At 42.4% G+C, this 18,149-nt stretch overlaps 1 protein-coding gene and 1 long non-coding RNA gene across 3 annotated transcripts; one reads left to right on the top strand and one right to left on the bottom strand.

Moving 5' to 3' along the window:
- Positions 1-1,113: 1,113 nt before the first annotated feature.
- On the top strand, positions 1,114-4,127 carry LOC124202956. The gene is made up of 3 exons (XM_046599478.1): positions 1,114-1,270; positions 1,327-1,988; positions 2,055-4,127. The coding sequence occupies exons 1-3, from the start codon at positions 1,114-1,116 to the stop codon at positions 4,125-4,127; spliced, it is 2,892 nt and encodes a 963-aa protein (XP_046455434.1).
- An 8,149-nt stretch (positions 4,128-12,276) lies between these two features.
- On the bottom strand, positions 12,277-13,381 carry LOC124201884. 2 transcript variants are annotated; one of them, XR_006877737.1, is made up of 4 exons: positions 13,334-13,352; positions 13,163-13,271; positions 13,004-13,100; positions 12,278-12,936 (listed from the first exon to the last, which is right to left on the bottom strand). It is a non-coding gene; the product is annotated as an uncharacterized LOC124201884 (long non-coding RNA). The 2 variants fall into 2 exon arrangements; XR_006877735.1 differs by having other exon boundaries at positions 12,277-12,936; positions 13,163-13,381.
- Between the last annotated feature and the right edge of the window lie 4,768 nt (positions 13,382-18,149).

Here is an 18,149-nt window from a genome sequence, read left to right as displayed (position 1 = left end):
AAGCCAACGAAAAACAACGCCAGCTACTTCAACAACAAGATGAGCGGCAGAGAGTTGAAGAAAAACTTTAAAACAAATCTAATTTCTTCAACTAAAAGTGAACGAGTCAAGTGGGAAGCCTAATACCGACTCTAAAGAAGCTGAATCAACGACCCAAAAAATTTACTTTCAACAGTGGACCACCCAAACCGACGACATTCAGTCAACAAAAACAGTAGAGGCGGGTGATCTCATCAGAAACACAAGATCCGTGTCCCGGCTACCCAAAATGGATATAAAGCCCTATGATGGAGATCCCAAGAAATGGCCAGATTTTATCGCGATCTTCCGGGACTTAGTGCATTCAGACGCCACCCTCTCAACAACAGAAAAAATGGCAATTCTGAAACGATCCTTGTCAGATGAAATCAGGAATGGACTGGTCGATTCACTAAGCAGTCCGGCTTTGTATCATGAAGCTTTGACGGAACTAGAAACCACATATGGACATCCTCAAATAGTGTCCAGGGCTTACATTCAATCTTTGATTGAGCTCCCGAAAGTTCCCAGCAACGACTACAAGACTTTACTAAAGTTTTCTCAAGCTCTCACGGGGGCTGTATCATAATTAAAACACGGAGGTTACGATCATGAGCTGAAATCATCCGGAATTTTAGAAATCATCCTCGCCAAGCTTCCCGCCGAGCTTCAAAGCAGGTGAGGGAAAAAGATCGTGAAAAACCACCCAGTCTGCCTCTCGTTGCAAGATTTAGCTCCATGTATTCAGACGATCGCCAAAGCTGAAATGATGGCAAAACGTTGTCAAATTTCTACAGCTACATCATTGACAAACAAACATGGACAAAAGCAGGGCCGGCAGCCGGAAAATAAAGCTAAGCATCCGCCGACAATCAATTCCATCAATCAAAAACCACCAGCTCCCGCCCCCAAAACCGTAAAATTTAGCGAGGTGAACGTAGGTGAAGTAACCCAATAACACGGACGTGCCTGTTGTGCCGAGAAGATCACCGCCTAGCCCAGTGCAAGCAATTCATCGCGCTGTCGCTAAACGAAAGAGCCAACTTGATTAAGCAATGGAGTTGTTGCCTGCGCTGCTTAAGCAAAGGTCATATTATGCGCGTGTGTAACAGCAGAAAGAAGTGCAACGTCGACGAATGTTCTTCACCGCACCATCCTTTGCTGCACGGTGCACCTCGGATTTTTGTACCACCTCAATCAGAAGAATCGAATAAATCGGCAGCAGCAATTAAATCAAGAAAAATTTCGGCAAGTATCTACTGCAAGAGAATTCAATCACAACCTTGCTTCTTACGGTGCCGATCATAGTTGAAGCCAACGGCATTCAGAAAGATTCAGTTGGTCTCTTAGACCCTGGAAGTCAAGCCTCGTTGATTATCGACAAACTCGCCAAACATCTCATACTGGAAGGACCATTGGAGTCATCACCACTCAGCGCGTTCCATGGCGATGACCCGAAAAATAAAGTAAGAAAAGTAGCCTTTAACATCTTAACAAGCGACACCAGCAAATCGTTGAATGTTAAAGCCGGTTACACGGTGCCAAGGCTGGAAATCCAATCGGCAAAAGTCGATTGGACGACATTCAAACACCAATGGGACCATCTCACCAACATTGAGCCGATCAATGCAAACTTGGCGCAAGTTGAAGTTTTATTAGGACGCGATGTGATGCGGGTTCATGACGTTCTCGATTCTCGATATCAATCCGACGGCGACGATGCTCCTGACGGAATAAAAACACATTTCGGCTGGTGTATTGCCGGTCCAGTTCCGTCAGTCATGCTAAACCCGTCCGTCAATTCAATTTCAACTCATCGGTTTTCCGACCAACTTCTTCAAGATTTTGTGACACAATTTTGGTTGACAGAAACCTTTGGCGTTCGTCCTCTCACGACTCCGACGCAAGAAGACAAAATCGCTCTGAAGATTCTACAAAAAACTACACAGCATAATGGCGAGCGATACGAGGTGGGGCTGATGCTGTAGCCGTCCGTCATTTTAATTCATTAGAAAAACGATTAAAGCGTGATCCAGCGTTCGTGGCGTGTTATTCCAAATTTGTGGTGGAATACATCGTTGGGTCACGCCAAGGAAGTTAACGACTCCGAACCAGCCTCTCCAGGTTTCATCTGGTATATGCCTCACCACGGAGAAGTTAATCCTCACAAACCAGAAAAGGTGCGAGTTATTTTCAACCCGTCAGCCCGCCATCGAGGAACTTCACTCAACCAGCTCTACAAAGGGCCCGACCTTTTAAGTAGTTTAATTGGCGTCCTTCTCCGATTTAGGCGTTTTCCGGTTCCAATTTCTGGTGACATCGAAAAAATGTACCACCAGGTGTTAGTTCCGGCCCAGCAACAATCCCTCTTTCGGTTCCTGTGGAAAAATCCAGACGAAGTGGGATCACCAAAAACATTCCAGATGACCGTCCATGTATTCGGCGCAGTATCTTCTCCCACAAACTGCATTTATGCCTTGAGAAGAACCGCAGAAGATTTTGGATCCCGTTACCCATCAGTAGCCGAGCGTGTTCTCACAAACATCTATGTCGACGATTACTTGGACTCAACCAAGACGGAAGAAGAAGCTGCTGACGTCGTAAAAAACGTTTCCGCCTTGTTGAAATGTGGCGGCTTTAATATGGCGCAGTGGCTTTCCACGTCTCGCACAGTATTGGCAACTTTAGATAAATCCGACCTCCTTCGATCGCTTGATCTAGACGCCGATCAATTGCCAATCGAACGCACGCTGGGTCTGCTATGGAATTGCGAGAACGATTCATTTAATTTCAAATCATCCATCGAATCCACCGCCAAAACAAAACGACAAGTGCTCCAGCAAGTTGCTTCAGTTTTCGACCCTTTGGGCTTTTTGGCGCCGATTGTGATGAGCGCTAAAATTCTACTCCAAGACATTTGGAGATCCGGATGTGATTGGGAAGATCCGCTTCCACAACGTCTTTTATCCATTTGGAATTCATGGGCAACCGAACTCCAAGCGATTAATTCAATTAAAATCCCGCGGTGCTTCCAATTAAAAGAAAAGCCAATTTCTTATGAGCTTCACGTCTGCACGGATGCATCCGAACTCGGTTTTGGAGCTTGCGTGTACCTACGAGCAGAATATCAATCCAGTTTTCGCCTCACCCTCCTGTTGGCGAAATCCAGAGTGTCACCTCTTCGCCAGCTCTCAATGCCAAGACTCGAGCTGCAAGGAGCTGTGCTTGGCCTCCGCCTTTCTATTACAGCCAGCAAAGGGCTTGGTCCAATCGCGGCAAAGATTTTTTATTGGTGCGACTCACAAATGGTTTTACAGTGGATTCATTCCAAGTCCTGTAAGTACCACGCCTTCGTGGCCCATCGCGTCACGGAAATATTGGACAGCAGCCAGTGGAGGCACATCCCAGGAGAAGTGAATCCCGCAGATGATTTTTCTCGAGGGATTCCAGCCACTCATTCATCACCTCAACATCGATGGTTTCGCGGGCCGGATTTGCCTCAAAGTTCCTGGCCAGCAAGCATCACAATAACTGAGCCCTCCTCCGATGATCCTGAAGTTTCACCAGCAAAGTGGGTCGGCTATGTACAAGTGGCCGACGACCACACCTTTAAACTTTTTAAAGCTTCGTCTAATTTACACAAGTTGAAAAGATATGTAGCATGGCTGCTTCGCTTTGTCAACAACCAAACTCTCAAACCCGACTCTTGCAACATCTCTCCGTTTTTTAAGGCGCCGGAATTCCGAGATGCCTTACGATTCATCATTCGGGTGGACCAGCGCCATTATTTCGATGAAGAGATGCGATGCTTAAAACAGAAAAAACCTGTGCCTACTGCCTCGCAGCTAGCCACACTCACACCAGTTTTAGACACCTTCGGCATCATCCGATTCGAAGGCAGAATTCAACATTCGTCGCTTCCAGAAGATGTCAAACATCCGATTGTTCTCTCATCGGACAGTCAACTAGCTATTATGATCATCAGCGACGTTCATAAGCTCAACATTCATTCGGCTACCGAGCCAACTCTACACTATCTATGCTCGCAGTACCATGTTCTTCACCCGAGAGCTACCATCAATAAAGTCATCCGCCATTGCTTTCCGTGAAAGCTAAAAAATAGCCAACCGGATCCTCCTTTGATGGGCCCCCTTCCAGCGAGTCGTCTGAAGTCTCACCTTCCGTCTTTCACCAATGTCGGAATTGATTTTTTCGGGCCTTTTCCAGTCGTCATGTTCCGGAGAACTGTCAAACGCTACGGTGTCATGTTCACCTGCTTGGACTGCCGTACGGTTCATCTCGAAATCGCAGATTCTCTTGACTTGGAATCATTCGTCAACGCATTTTCTCGCTTCGCCGACCGCCGTGGTTTGCCCAAGTTGTGCTACAGTGACAACGGCACCAATTTGGTAGCAGGAGAGCAAGAAATCAACAATGCCCTGTCACGATGGAAGCCGCAAGAACTGGTGCAAAGAATTGAAAAATTGAAGAATCAACCCGTTGAATGGCATTTTAGCCCCCCAGCAGCTCCGCATTCCGGAGGCTCTTGGGAGAGCTTAATAAAATCTGCAAAAACCGCTCTACGTGGCATTCTAAACCAGCGGTCTGTCAACGATGACGTTCCTCCGTTCACAGCGATGGTGGGAGCAGAAGCGCTCCGCAATTCTCGTCCCTTAACACACGTCAGTGTTAACCCCGACGATATGGAGGCTTTCACACCCAATCATTTCTTGTTGCTTCGCGCTCATCCTGGGTGCAATTTGGATTTTCCTCCGGACGCCCAGCCATCCAGTCATAAGCGACACCAACACGCCCAACAGCTTATAACTCACTTTTGGAATCGCTGGCTACGCGAATATGTTCCCGATCGGATCGAGCGCCAGAAGTGGCTGCGTGAACGTCGAAATCTAGCCGTCGGAGATTTGGTCCTCGTCGTCACTGCAAATTCTCCTCGAGGATATTGGCAAATAGGCCGAGTAGTCAACGTTCACCAAGGTCAAGACGGATTTATTCGTTCCGCCGACGTGAAAGTCGTCCGTGCACTTCCACTTTCAAGTAAAAAGGGCAATGGACCGACCGATCTCAACTGTACCACTCATCTCTACACGCGCCCCGTTCACAAGCTTTGTCTCCTCGAAGAAGACGCATCATCAGATGTTTCCAACAATGCTGATCATGCACAATGCTTAATTTCGATGCCATTTGGCAACGTCATCCTGACAAAAGCTTGTGATTTATACGCGCGCACACTTTTTCTATTTTCCCTAACTTATCTAATTTTTCTGAGTTCTCGTTGTTCCTTTGGCTCGATCGAGCCGATTGACACTCGCCTCTTTAGTGTTCATAAGCATTTTGATTTAAACGAGATCTTTTCTATTGTGGCAAAACCGGAATACAAATCTTTTTCGTGTGTTCCAACAAATTCAGTTTCAGTAGGCTTATTCTAAACTTTATTCGATGCATCGACGAGTATGAACCTCTGAACAGTTCATACTTTGCGAGTAGACGAATTTCGATTTTTCCTTTTCACACAAGTTAAAACTCGACAAGTGAAAATGTCTGTTCCACCACCAAGACCACGCATGCCATGATATGTTACGGTGAATGGTGTGCGATATCTGTTAAATAACACTCCATCAGTTCAAAGTAAGTTAATCAAAATATTATAATTAATATTCGTAGCCTAATAGGGATGTGTGTTTGTATCTGTAAAATCTATAGGGGTTTCACCAGTGGCTGTGGCACCACGAGGAAATGTTCCAACTGTTATACGTCTACCATCTGTTCCTAAATCTCTTCCTCATAATCAACTGCCGCTTGTATTGGAACCAAGAGGAAATGTGCCAAATGTTATATGCCTACCATCTGTTCCAAAATCTCTTCATCATAATCAACTGCCAGTTACATCCCCTTGTAAGTTTATTGATTTGGTGTGTTAGATTTGTTCGTAAATAAATTTAAGGCATTTATCAAATTTCAAACCCAACACACTTTTTTTAATCATTGCGTAATATGTCTGTGAAACTAATAAAAATATTTTTGTGAAAGGTGCACCACCGTTTGAGAAGGCAACACACCCTCACTCGCAGCAATTAGTTCTTGTACCGTTAGCTAGAAAAGGTAGTAAATATTTTCTCTCTTTCATAGTTTTCTACTTTCAACCATAATTATATGTTTTATTGCAGATACGGAGAAGGTTGTTGTGGAAAGCAATGAAGAACCAACCCAATCTACTCAATATGATACTGCAAAATCTGGTCAGCGTTGGGAGGACAAAGAAATTCTCATGTTGCTCTCCTGTTACGAGAAGTTCCTTCATCGTTTTCAAAAGAAACGAGAGCCGGAAAAACGGATACGGACAGAAGTACGATTGAATTGTTTACTTTTTCATCATTACTTTTAATTTTTGCCTTTATATCTAGTATAGGTTTCTGATTTAATGCAAACGAAAGGAGTTACTGTATCTGTTGAACGGTGCATGGCGAAGTGGAAATCTTTGCGGGAACGTTACAACAACATCAATGAGAAACTTCAGAAGGATGGGAGCGTCAAAAGATCGCAGTGGCCTTACTTTGAGCGAATGAATGCTATCCTTGGCTTCGAAGACACGGTTATACTGCAGTATATGCATGAGGTAGGAGCCGGCTCGAAATCAAAGTTGCCCAACGAAGACTTGAAACGTTCGTGTGAAGAAAAGTCATCAACTTCATCTACCATCCAATAGAAAATGAAAACAAGAACTAACGCGGGTGAAACACTGAATCGGTTAACCGATCTAGAATACGAAAGAAACGCAAGAGACAAGGAGTTTTTAGAAACATGGAAATCGAAAAGTGAATCAAATGCTGCGAAGAACAACGCCATTATTGCTGCATCACAGGCGATCGGACAAGTATCATTGGCGATTCTCGAAAGATTGAAGAGAAAAGACAGTGAAAGCTCCAAGGTAACATATTTAAAAAGAAAATGCAGAAATATGAATTAAATTTTTTTTTTGTAATAGGTCTCGTCAACACATCTTTCTATTCTGGATGGATTTCTTATCTCATTACTGAATATTGAAGCAAGCAGACCACACAAATTATTTTTACAACGGTTGGCCAGGACAGAACACATTTTCGCAATCATTTATTTCATTTGACAAATTAGTCCATTGTTTAAGCAGTCATTTTTTGGTTAAAATAAGTCAAGTGTAACCTGGTTTTTATCGGCTGAAGGTCCCAAACAAAATTTATGTTAAAATTATTTTCTTTATTGTTAGAAGTATAACATGATTAGTTTCTTCACTTACTAAAAACATTTCTTTGGTTTACCGTTCTCGTGTTTCAGTTGTGCAAGTAACAAAACAATTTAATTTTGTATCGTTTCTTTATTACATAATTGTCAAACCAATACAAACTAAAAGTTGTTTCAACTCAAACAATCAAATCTTCGGCCATTCCTCTTCTTTTTTCCATCCCTGCAATTAGATTTTCTTCAACGTCGTCATTTTCAAAATCATCATCTTCGTGTAGATAAAGTTCAAGGTTAACAATAGGCCCATCATTGATCCAACCGTCATATTCAAGACTGAAGTTGTGCAAGCACGCTGCAACCATCAGCATTGTATGTGCGTTTTCGAGTTTGGAAAAATCGAGAAATTTAAGCCGACGCCATTTCATTCTTTTTAACCCGATGGCCCAACTCTCAACACTTTGACGATCAGCCTTGAGGACTACGTTTAAGGCGTTTTCATGTTCTTCCAGTTCCCAATTTATTTTAAATAGCACCATGATGTACACACTGAGTGGATGGGCAGTATCTGCCAATAGGTGAAAGTTTCTTTCGCCTAATCTAACTTGTAATGACTATGACAACGAACTATTCCGAAATTTTTTTGGATCATGCATCGATCCAGGCCACCCAACACTGACATCAATGGACCTAAGTTGTCTTGTTGCAACAACTTGCACTTTTACTGTAGTCTTGCACTTTCTGCTCGTATACACTGGCAATTTTTGAAGGGGTTGCCTTATCTCTACCTCAAAACTGTCAAGATAACCTACATAGATTTAGGTACTATTTTTAAACAGCTCTTCAATTAGAAATATTATTTCTTACCAATGGTGTTAGCAAGAGGGTTTTCTGAAAGAGGCCCATATTGATCTATTGTCGGCCACCTAATGAAGACGTTGGCTATTGTAGAAATTTGTCGAAAAGTCTTCAAAACGATGTAATGAACGTTTCCACGATTAAGACCGAAACGTCGTGATAGTACTCTGAAAGATTCTCTGTTTGCGAGACACCAAAGTGTCATCAACATCTCGTCGGTGACCAGAATTCCAGTGTATAAGTTTTCTCTTCTTATAACTGGGCCAACTTTAATAATAAGATTCTGAAAACGCAAAGCCATAGATGATAAAAAACATTTGACAATGTGAATAGCTTCGTATGTCAACAAACCTGAAAAACCAATTTTTATAGTCTAAAATCATTTTTAAACTGAACTTCAGGGTATCCTTGAAACCACGTACCAACGCATTTAGTGAAGAAGACTTCATTGTTGGCATTTACTCGTTGTCGAGCTCTTCTTTGGTGTTGTAAAAGTTCATCAAAAACATAATTACGCCTTGCAAGAAATTCTCGAACAACATTGGCATCACCATCTTCACCGCCAATTAACTGGAAAAAGATAATAACTTGGTTCAAAAACAAAATAATTTCTTCGATTATTTTTGTATTGAATACATCAATCACAGTGAATAAGACTTCAATATCGTCTGAAATCCGAGTTGAGTCGCATTTTAATGATTTTTTGGTAAATTTGGCAACATAGCAATCGCGCAAAAGAGCACAATATGCGTTGCCACTTAACGAACCCCTGAGTGGCAGTTAGCGCTCTTTCAGTTTTGGAATCATGCTCTTCGACTTCAATATCCAAGTGGTAGAGTGCCTTCTCCTCGGATCTCCTCCCTTCCATAATGACGACTTCATCTCTTGAGAAAGAGACGCTGTTGTTGGTGAAGATTACATCAAGACTCACAGCAGTAGCATGGCCAATTGAGTATTGGTTGATGCCTAGTCCTGGAACATAAAGCACACCCCTCATCGTTCCTGTAATTGGGTCATTGGTTAATAAGAAGTCAGTCTTCCTACATGGAGAGAGTTGTTCATTTATACCAAAGATAGTCTTTCCTGTGGCGGCCACTGTGACGTCTCCTTGACCCGCAACAGCGAGCTATGCCTCTCCTATCCCACACACAGTCCATTTGTCTGCTGTCAACAGGTACGAAGTTGGTGAGGAGAGATCTGTTATCTGTCATGTGCTGACTCGCTCCACTGTCTGCGTACCACTCTGTTGGTCTTTAAAAAAAAATTATAGGACACAGGGCAGAGAATAATGACTAGGCTTTGGTTAAACATACTTATTAGCATTATCGCTCGTCGATGATTTGTAGCTGAATCCTCTACGGTCCTTGTTGTCTTTCGCCGGGATCTGTTATCTTTTTTTTATATCTGTCATCACGCCTCCGATCGTTGTTGTCAGTCCTCCTGGATCCGTTGTCATGTCTCTGATACTTTTCATCGTATCTTCTCCGTTTACGGTCCCGTTCTTCCTGTTCTTCTTCCAGGCGGCGCTTGCAGGCTCGCATTTTGCTCTAATGTGATTAGACTCACAAAATTGCCAGCATTCCTTTTCTTTTCTTTTCCAAAAGGACAAAGTTTAGATCCACTAAGCTGCAATTAGCCAATCTTAAACTTGTTTCTGACAAGAACAAATCAAACGAACACCTTTTTGATCAGTTGACGGAGAATTCCAGAGTCTGTTCTTGACATTGGAGTCGGCAGACAACACTGTGAGAGTAGTAATCAGCGGGGTCAATTCCGTTTGAAGAGAAGCCATGAAATCAGGGATAGATGGGCGAAGATAGACCGAGACGAAGCGGACAGAACATTTAGGTGACTGCAGGTCCACCACTGAAATGTGATTACTGACACATCTTTACACTGCACGGCAAGAAGTAGCCAAAGAGAGTTTCACCAATATGGGCGCACCATAAGCATGGTCAGAGCCGATAGCGTGGAACGCTATGTAACCCTGAGTCATATCAGACAGAGTGGGGTGGGTGAGAAGAGCGCATAAGGCTCTTGAATCAAAATGACATCGATACTGTTCTCTGGGATCACATCAGACAGGGAGACACCGGCTAGCTTGGAATTTCGTAGGCTTTTTTGAAGGCACTTGAATCTTTGTAGAGAATGGTGACGTAAAGAGGGTTTGGGGTAGCTCATGGTTGGTTAGATGTATTGTGCTTTACGAAATTCGCTACCACACTTTTATGTGCCACACACACATAAGAACCAGATGCCCAACTCGGAAAACAAGAAGCGCAATTTAGGCTCGGGTGGGAGAAATTGCAAGACTACGTGGCGTGCGCTTGGCTGCATTTGCCGCATGCAACTGGTTTGATAGATAACCTGGCTAAGTGCCCATAGCCTTGGCAGCGATTTCAGGATCTGACCTCTTTATTATGGTCTACTTCAATGACGGCATCTAAATTCTAAGCGTCCCTGTTTCAGATATTGATCTCGGCTGACTTTGCAGAGAAGGCTTAATCTGACTAACGAGAAGTCGGCGCGATTAAAAATGATTCTGACACTAGAAATTTTACCTTTCAGTAATGGATTTTCGGAATGTAGCTTGTCTATGAGGTTACAACATTGCTTGGTTCTAGCGTTAAATAGTTCTGCGCTGTCGATGGAACCATCGTCTCTAATCATACTAATCCTGGACACACCATTTAGCCTGAGAATGGCCGGGTAGCTTTTCGTCGGGGCATGGACATTCTGGAAGAACTTCTCTGCTGCTGGACTGTCCAGGAGTTCTCAGGCTTTGTCGCGGTTGGATTCGCCCCTAAAGATTAACTTTACTAATTTTTTTCCGCTTTGTCGGATCAACTGTTGTACGACTGGACCCCCTTTCTCCTCCTCTAGACCAAGCAAGCCATCCACAGTACTTTCTGTGATTGATTTGACAGAGACAGTATCCCTGACTCTAGCGATCAGAAATGGTTTTACCGGTATGTTAGTAGGCAGTTTTATACTCGGAGGCGCAACCAACGGGTCAGACGCAATTGAGAAGGACTGATTATCGTTTGTTAACTGAGCAGAGGACAATGGGACGTGACTTGGGACTCGGCTTGAGGCAACCGAAGTGAGCTCAAAAAGATTTGTGTCTTTATCGGCAAGAGCAAGTTTGGCAAGCACGAGTTCTTTTTATTTACCTTTTTTTACAGATAGATGATGAAGTTGAAAATTTTCATAGTAATTGTGACGAATAAGTTCAGGAATAAACGCAAATTATTGCCTGATTCAAAACAATTAAAAATCTCTTGCGTTTTATTCCAACAAAACATACAACAGTTATTTTAGTCAAATTCAGCGCAGTAGACTGATAAAACAATATACTTGGGTGAAATTAATCGAAATAAGTAATTGAAATTCAAAAATCTCTCTTATTTCCCAAACGGCAAAAAAGCTCTTTTCATCGTGCATCTAGCGGTTCAATCGAATCGATTTTGATTTAATTGAAACCAAAGAATTTAATTTAAAAATGTCAGCCAATCAGGGTGCACTAGGCACCGTTTTGAGAAAAAAGAGAGGGATTTTTTAATTTCAACTATTTATTTTATTTAATTCACCCAATTATATTGTTTTATCAGTCTACTCCGCTGAATTTGACTACAATAACTATATATATGTTAGAAGACAAAGAAGACAAGAACAAGACATTTTTATCCGTTTTTAATTAGACAACAATTTGCGTTTATTCCTGAATTTATTCGTCACACTCGATCAAATTCTTCGTGATTGGAATGTCCCACAGATAGCTTAGCAACATCTTAGCAAATGTTGAATAGTTACAGATCACATCATAACAGAAATATACAGTACCTACACAAAGTTTGGAAACACGGCGAGTGTTTCCGCGCTTCTAACACGGCGGCTTACGGCCAAAGTGTCTCCCTTTTTTCGCAATAACTCACGTTTGAGTTATCGCAAAGCAAATTTAAAAAAATCTTCTTGGTGAGGAAAGAATTTCCTTTCACCATGATTTTTTGTAGATTTTAGTGAATTGAAGTTTATACCCCAAAAGACTAGATATAAAGTTTGGAAACATCGGCGCGCTTGCCATATGTTTCCAAGCTAAAGTGTATGCTAGTTAAAAAATCATAAAAAATTGAAATTAATCAATTATGACTTGAAACTTGCACCAACGGTAGACGACATAGTCGCCTTCATTTGGTCAAAGTTTCAAATTTTTTTAATTAAACGCTGATTTTTGCCGATTTTTTAAAGAAAAATTCTGATTAATTTTCGTGGCGCAGGGACGAAATCCTAGCCCGGGGGAAGAATAGAGGGAAGGAAAAAGGAGAGAACAAAGGGGTCCGACGGTTTTCCCTCTTCTATTCTTCCCTCGGGGCAGGATACGCTCCACGCGACGAGAGAAGAAAAATCAACATTTAATGAAAAAATCGGCAAAAATCAGCGTTTATTTTAAAAAATTTAAAAGATCTCACCAAGAAGATTTTTTTAAATTTGCTTTGCGATAACTCAAACGTGAGTTATCGCGTAAAAAAGGGAGACACTTTGGCCGTAAGCCGCCGTGTTAGAAGCGCGGAAACACTCGCCGTGTTTCCAAACTTTGTGTAGGTACTGTAAGTATCCTATTTCTTAGTGCCCAAAAAATTAAATGGAAGTAATGCACGAAATGGTAGCTTTCTCCAGTTTTTAAATTTCTTGTAACAAGAATGTTTAAATGCCGACAACAAGCAGAGCCAAGACCGGTTTCATCTTGTGATCTTGAGTACGAAAGCGAGATCTACTTTCTCGTCCTGCTTTGAAGGTGATGTTTCCACACGAATCGTGTCCTCTTTTCTACATGACCGCATAAGCATATGTTAGTGTGCACCAGGCCTGTAAATCTAATAAAAATATAGGGTACTTATTGCGGCTGGATCGAAGTGATCATTTTAATATGCGTTTCAAAGTCTCCGTCCAATTCCATCGCTTCATTGCCATACAGAAAATCCATGTAGCCACTGTGAGAGACACAAAAAGTTTCACATGAAATAATTTATATTTTTTTGTCGTGTTCTTTTACCTTCCGGCAGACTCGTATCGGTATTGCTTCATCACGACATCAAAATGCGTGTACAAGCAAGGTTCTACGCAACATTTACATTTCATCTTTTCTCGTTTTTTTATATCAACTTCAATTGTGATGATACAAAACATGAGAAAAAGGAAAACTTGTAACTGCGTTTATTATTACCTGGGTTTTACAGCTGCCAGTGACGATTCTGCCGGGAACAGGCAGAGGTCGGGCTTATATATTGGGAGAAACTGATTGTTCATCACTTGTAGTGATGGTGCAAGAGAGAGAGAGAGAGAAAGCACAGGAAGGAAGTGTCTTGGTCTAGTAGTACTAGACAATCACAGGATGTCCGGGATGTAGTGAAGGTCGTGTGTGGTGAACCATGACATCCGGTATGAGGATATAAAGACTGGGATCTTCACACTCTTTCCCTTCTCGGTGAAGATTTCGAATCAGGATATGCAACAGGTATCAGAAGGTGGTCACACTTAGTAAGTACAAGTCGTTTTTTTTATTATTGCTGCTACTCTAAGTTATTTAAAGTAAAATAGTAGACCATTACCCATTGTAAAGTGATTTGTTACGTACAATAAATGTGAATTTGTTTAAAAATATTGTCTTCTTGCCTTGGTGTGGTCAAAACAAACGTGTTAGTTTAATAATGTTGTCTTCTCGCGCGCCGCAATTTTCCAGCATGGAACTCGTACTTATAGTACAAGTTCATGCAAGCGCGAGTGTATTTTCTAATCAGCTTCTGACGATGACGTTGGTAATCTTCCTCTCTCCGGAGGACTAACGGTGTTGCGTAAGAGTCTTGGATCTGGCTTGACCCTGGTGGTGTTGGGGAAGGCAAATCTCGCTGTGTCGATCGGGAGTATGGTGGTGGGCGATCCTCTGGCGAATACGGTAAATCCTCGTTGACCTCGGTGGCATCGCCATCCTCTGACGTGGGTTCTCCTGATGGATTCTCGTGTTGGTCTGCTTCCTCGTCTTCGGAGCTGGATTGGTCGGCGATCTATTCGTTTCAGTTCTTCTGTGGCCTCTTGTACTGGTTCCTCTCGTTCAGTGGGGGTATTGTTTTGTACCATGTCCCCTTCCAGTTCAAATAGGCCATCACAAATAACGTGATCTTGGTGGTACCTTGTTGATGTTGCGTATTCCACTTAGCCTTCTCGCCTTGTTACTCATGCTGGAATTGTTCTTACTTCCAATCTTACGTCTAGAGAAAAGAGAGCGAGTGCGCCATGGGTCCTGTGACGAAAATGCGAGAAAGACGTACTAGCTATTTTCAACATCACGGGGTTTATTGTAGACATCTCAAATATGCAGAAATATAAATTAGATCGATGAAATGTTTTTGTTTCATTAATTATTTAAACATTAGACCATTAGAGTCCTTACCCGTACTGATTCAGCCGACATTTTTTCAAGCATTTCTATATATTTCATAGCAGCGGTTGAAGGAGTTTTGTGTTTTAAATGGAACCATTGGATCAGAACTGACTTGGTGAAAAGAGTACAACTTCTAGTTGGAGAACCTGGCCAGAATCCAGATAACACATATTCTCTCAACGACAGCCAAATTGGTTTTCGAGTCGGTCGATCGACTGAGTCAGCCGGATCGACACATGTCCAACTTATTGAAGGCAATCTTAAGAAGAAGCTAATCACTTGCTGCGCGTTCCTCGACATCAAAAGCGCGTTCGACGCCGCTTGGCAGCCCACGATCTTAAACGGGTTACTAAAAAGGGTTGTCCCCTCTACCTAATTAAAATTATTAGCAGTTTTCTCTATTCAAGCAAAGCAGAGCTGTCATGCGCAGACACCACCCTATTAACTACAGTTGACCTAGGCTGCCCACGAGGCAGTATACTGTCGCGATTTCTCTGGAACGTTCTGGTAGACAGCCTGCTAGACACGCATTTCTCTTTCGCCAACAAAGTCATAGCCTATACTGACGATCTGGTTCTCTGTACGTGACATTACGGCCCGAAGATAGCTCGTAAGAACCTGCAGTCTTCGATCAACCACGCCATTTCGTGGGGTGCAGCGGCAAAGCTGGCATTCAATGCGGTTAAAACTGTGTACATATTTTTCTCTCGTAGACGACGGAATCAATTAGGCCTCCCTCCAATCCATGTAAACAACACACCAGTTAACCCCTCCAGTAGCTGCACTTACCTCGGGCTCACCATCGACACAAAGTTGAACTGGCGTAAGCACGCAATGAAGAAATACACTAGCAACAAGCGTTTATTTTTTATTGTAAACAAATGCTGCCGGCTCACATGGGGCATTTCTCGAGAGAAACTAATCACAATTTACAAATTCATATTCCTCCCCAAATTATTGTATGGCTGTATCGTCTGGGGTGGTGCATTGAGACAAAATTGGTGCATTAAACTACTCCGGGCCGCTCAGCGACCATTAATAATTGCTATTTCCAGGTCCTTCAGAACAAATTCGACACTGTCAGCCCTTTTTCTTGCCAATATTTCACCGCTCGACTATTCTATCAAGGAACGGATCGGCCTAAAAGTATTGTTGCAAGACGACTTCCCGATAGCCCTCTCATTCTCGGCTGTAGTCAACAACATAGTCGCATCAATCCGTAATCTAACCCGCCTCCACAAAATTGCAACTACACCCATTTCTGTATTTCTGTCGCAGCGCGCTACGGGATAAGCTAACGCTGGATTGGAACAACGAGTGGGTAACGTCATCAATTGCCCCGATAACCAGATTATTCTTTTCCACCATTACACACTCAGTGGTGCTGACCAAACGACGACTGAGAGCAGCCACTGTCCAAATACTAACGGGCCACTCAATACTAAATGGCTACCTGGCCAAAATAGGCAAACGGGCGTCAACGCTTTGCGACTGCCAAATGGATGGTGAAACAGTACCCCATTTTCTATTCCACTGCAGCCTCCATCACACATCCAGATCAGCCTTCATAAATCAAACCTTATCATTATAAGCCGCTTGGCCACCCGATCTATCTCTTATCCCACAAAATAAAATCCTCTGGGACGAAATGGTAAACTTCATAACCGTTTCCCATCGTTTCTGTATCGAATAAGCCGATAAATCCCACACGCTAATTTTGGAAATGAGCCGGGTAACTCCGACAAGAGTAAGGCCGTTCTTAAATGACCGACCAGACTCGAGGACGAGGAGCCAGTCCGGACTCTGTCGCTTGGCCAGAGTACCTTCAAATCTTGTGACTAGACTCTACCAATGGTGGGGTTCATGTCATTTTTCGTCCCTCAGACTAAAGAGATAGGAAACATAGCAAAAGTCGGGCGGCTCTGACTGAAGTCGGGCCATCCCCAAAAGATGGCTCGATTTGAAGACTAAGAGACAATCGATACCGCCCCATTGACCATGCTTAACTTTTCTTCTTTCCTCCTTTTCTTTTTACCTCCCTTCCTCCGGATTGAAGTAACGATGTGTGTTATTGTTTTCGTTATTATAAAGCTTAACGCTGGAATTGTAAATATTTCTACTGTAATACACAGGAAACACTCGCTATACGAGTACGCCTTTATAAAAAAAATATTCTCCTAACGACAGAACAGGTTCTTTATGATAATTGCAGTTAGGGTTGAGGCATCACAATGAGGGAGCACTGAGATCAAACCAATCTGCATTTTAAAATATAAGTGAATTTTACTGTTTAATTAAATTATACAGAAAACATAATGTTTTTTTACCTTCTAGAAAACACACAATCACTGACATTTCTTTCGATGGTTCCAGGCTGAGAGTACTCTTGGAATCACAACCAGCAGCGGAACAAAGCAGGGGACAGAGACTTCTGTATAATTTCATAAAATTTACATTAAATGTGCAATAAAAAAATTTCTATTTCTAAATTTACAACATTGCTTCACCATACTCTCTATCACTGTGCTCTGATAAAATCACGATTCACGATGGCAATTATGGAAAAAGTTCAGTGCTTCCACTTTCAAATCGCTGAAGCTTGTTCCAATTCCCCAGACGACAATGTTGTCATGAGGTTAGAGTTCTTGACACCGAAACGTATTGGAACAGAGTGCTGTCTTTAAAGATCGACGGGAAGCCTAGATTTCCCAATCTCAGCATTTGTATTGACTTTCTGTTTTCCATGCCGTTCAGCAATGTTATAGCTGAACGGGAATTTAGTGCTTTTAAACTGATCAAAACGGACCATCGTAATCCGCTTCACAATCTAACTGTTTGTTCTCTCCTTCGAATCAAGCATTGGGGGTCTTACGAAGATCATTCTGCTTCTAGTGTCCTTATCCCTAAAACACTTGTCGATAAAGTTAAGTCCGTTAAGGCTAATGTCTCCATTGCAAATGGAATGTTGAGGGGTCGCAATACCAATAACAACCGTCAGGGTAAGCCGATGACTGATGGAGTCGCATAGGGTGGCCACAATTATGGAAAGACGGACTTCAAATACATAAAAACACTAAAAAGGCTCTCAGGTACCGCAAAATAAAATAGGGGTGATCCCTCAAGGGACGAGGGGTGGGCTCAGGGGTGCGCAAAGGGGCGGCCAAGGACGCTACGGAAGCCCGGTAAACCAAAAACTTTAAAGTCGATTTACTCAGGGATGCGTTCATTTGCACAAACTTTCCCATATACCATTCGAATCGGCTTAACGAGCTCTATCGAATGGCATTAAGTTTGATTATTATTATTATTATTATTGGAGATTCCGTGCCACTCTAGGCCACTGCCGGGTTTTTAACCTTTTATATGTTCTTACCGTTAACTTCCAACAACCTCCCAAAAAATGTGAAAACTTTTTCAATGTGAGAATGTTATTCGGAAATGTCCAGTCAAACACTTGTCAAAAAGCAATAAAGAAATTCGTTTTGTTTTTTCAATTTCTTTTCTTTTTCTTTTTTTTTCATTGAAATGAACAGGGTTTTTTGGGGGGGTTTTCCCTCGAAAACAGAAAACTTTAAATAAGGTTTTCTGGCAACGCCACGGC

Source organism: Daphnia pulex, chromosome 9, assembly GCF_021134715.1.
Source record: "Daphnia pulex isolate KAP4 chromosome 9, ASM2113471v1".
Lineage (NCBI taxonomy): Eukaryota > Metazoa > Arthropoda > Branchiopoda > Diplostraca > Daphniidae > Daphnia > Daphnia pulex.
This window is presented reverse-complemented; position numbering and strand designations above follow the sequence as displayed.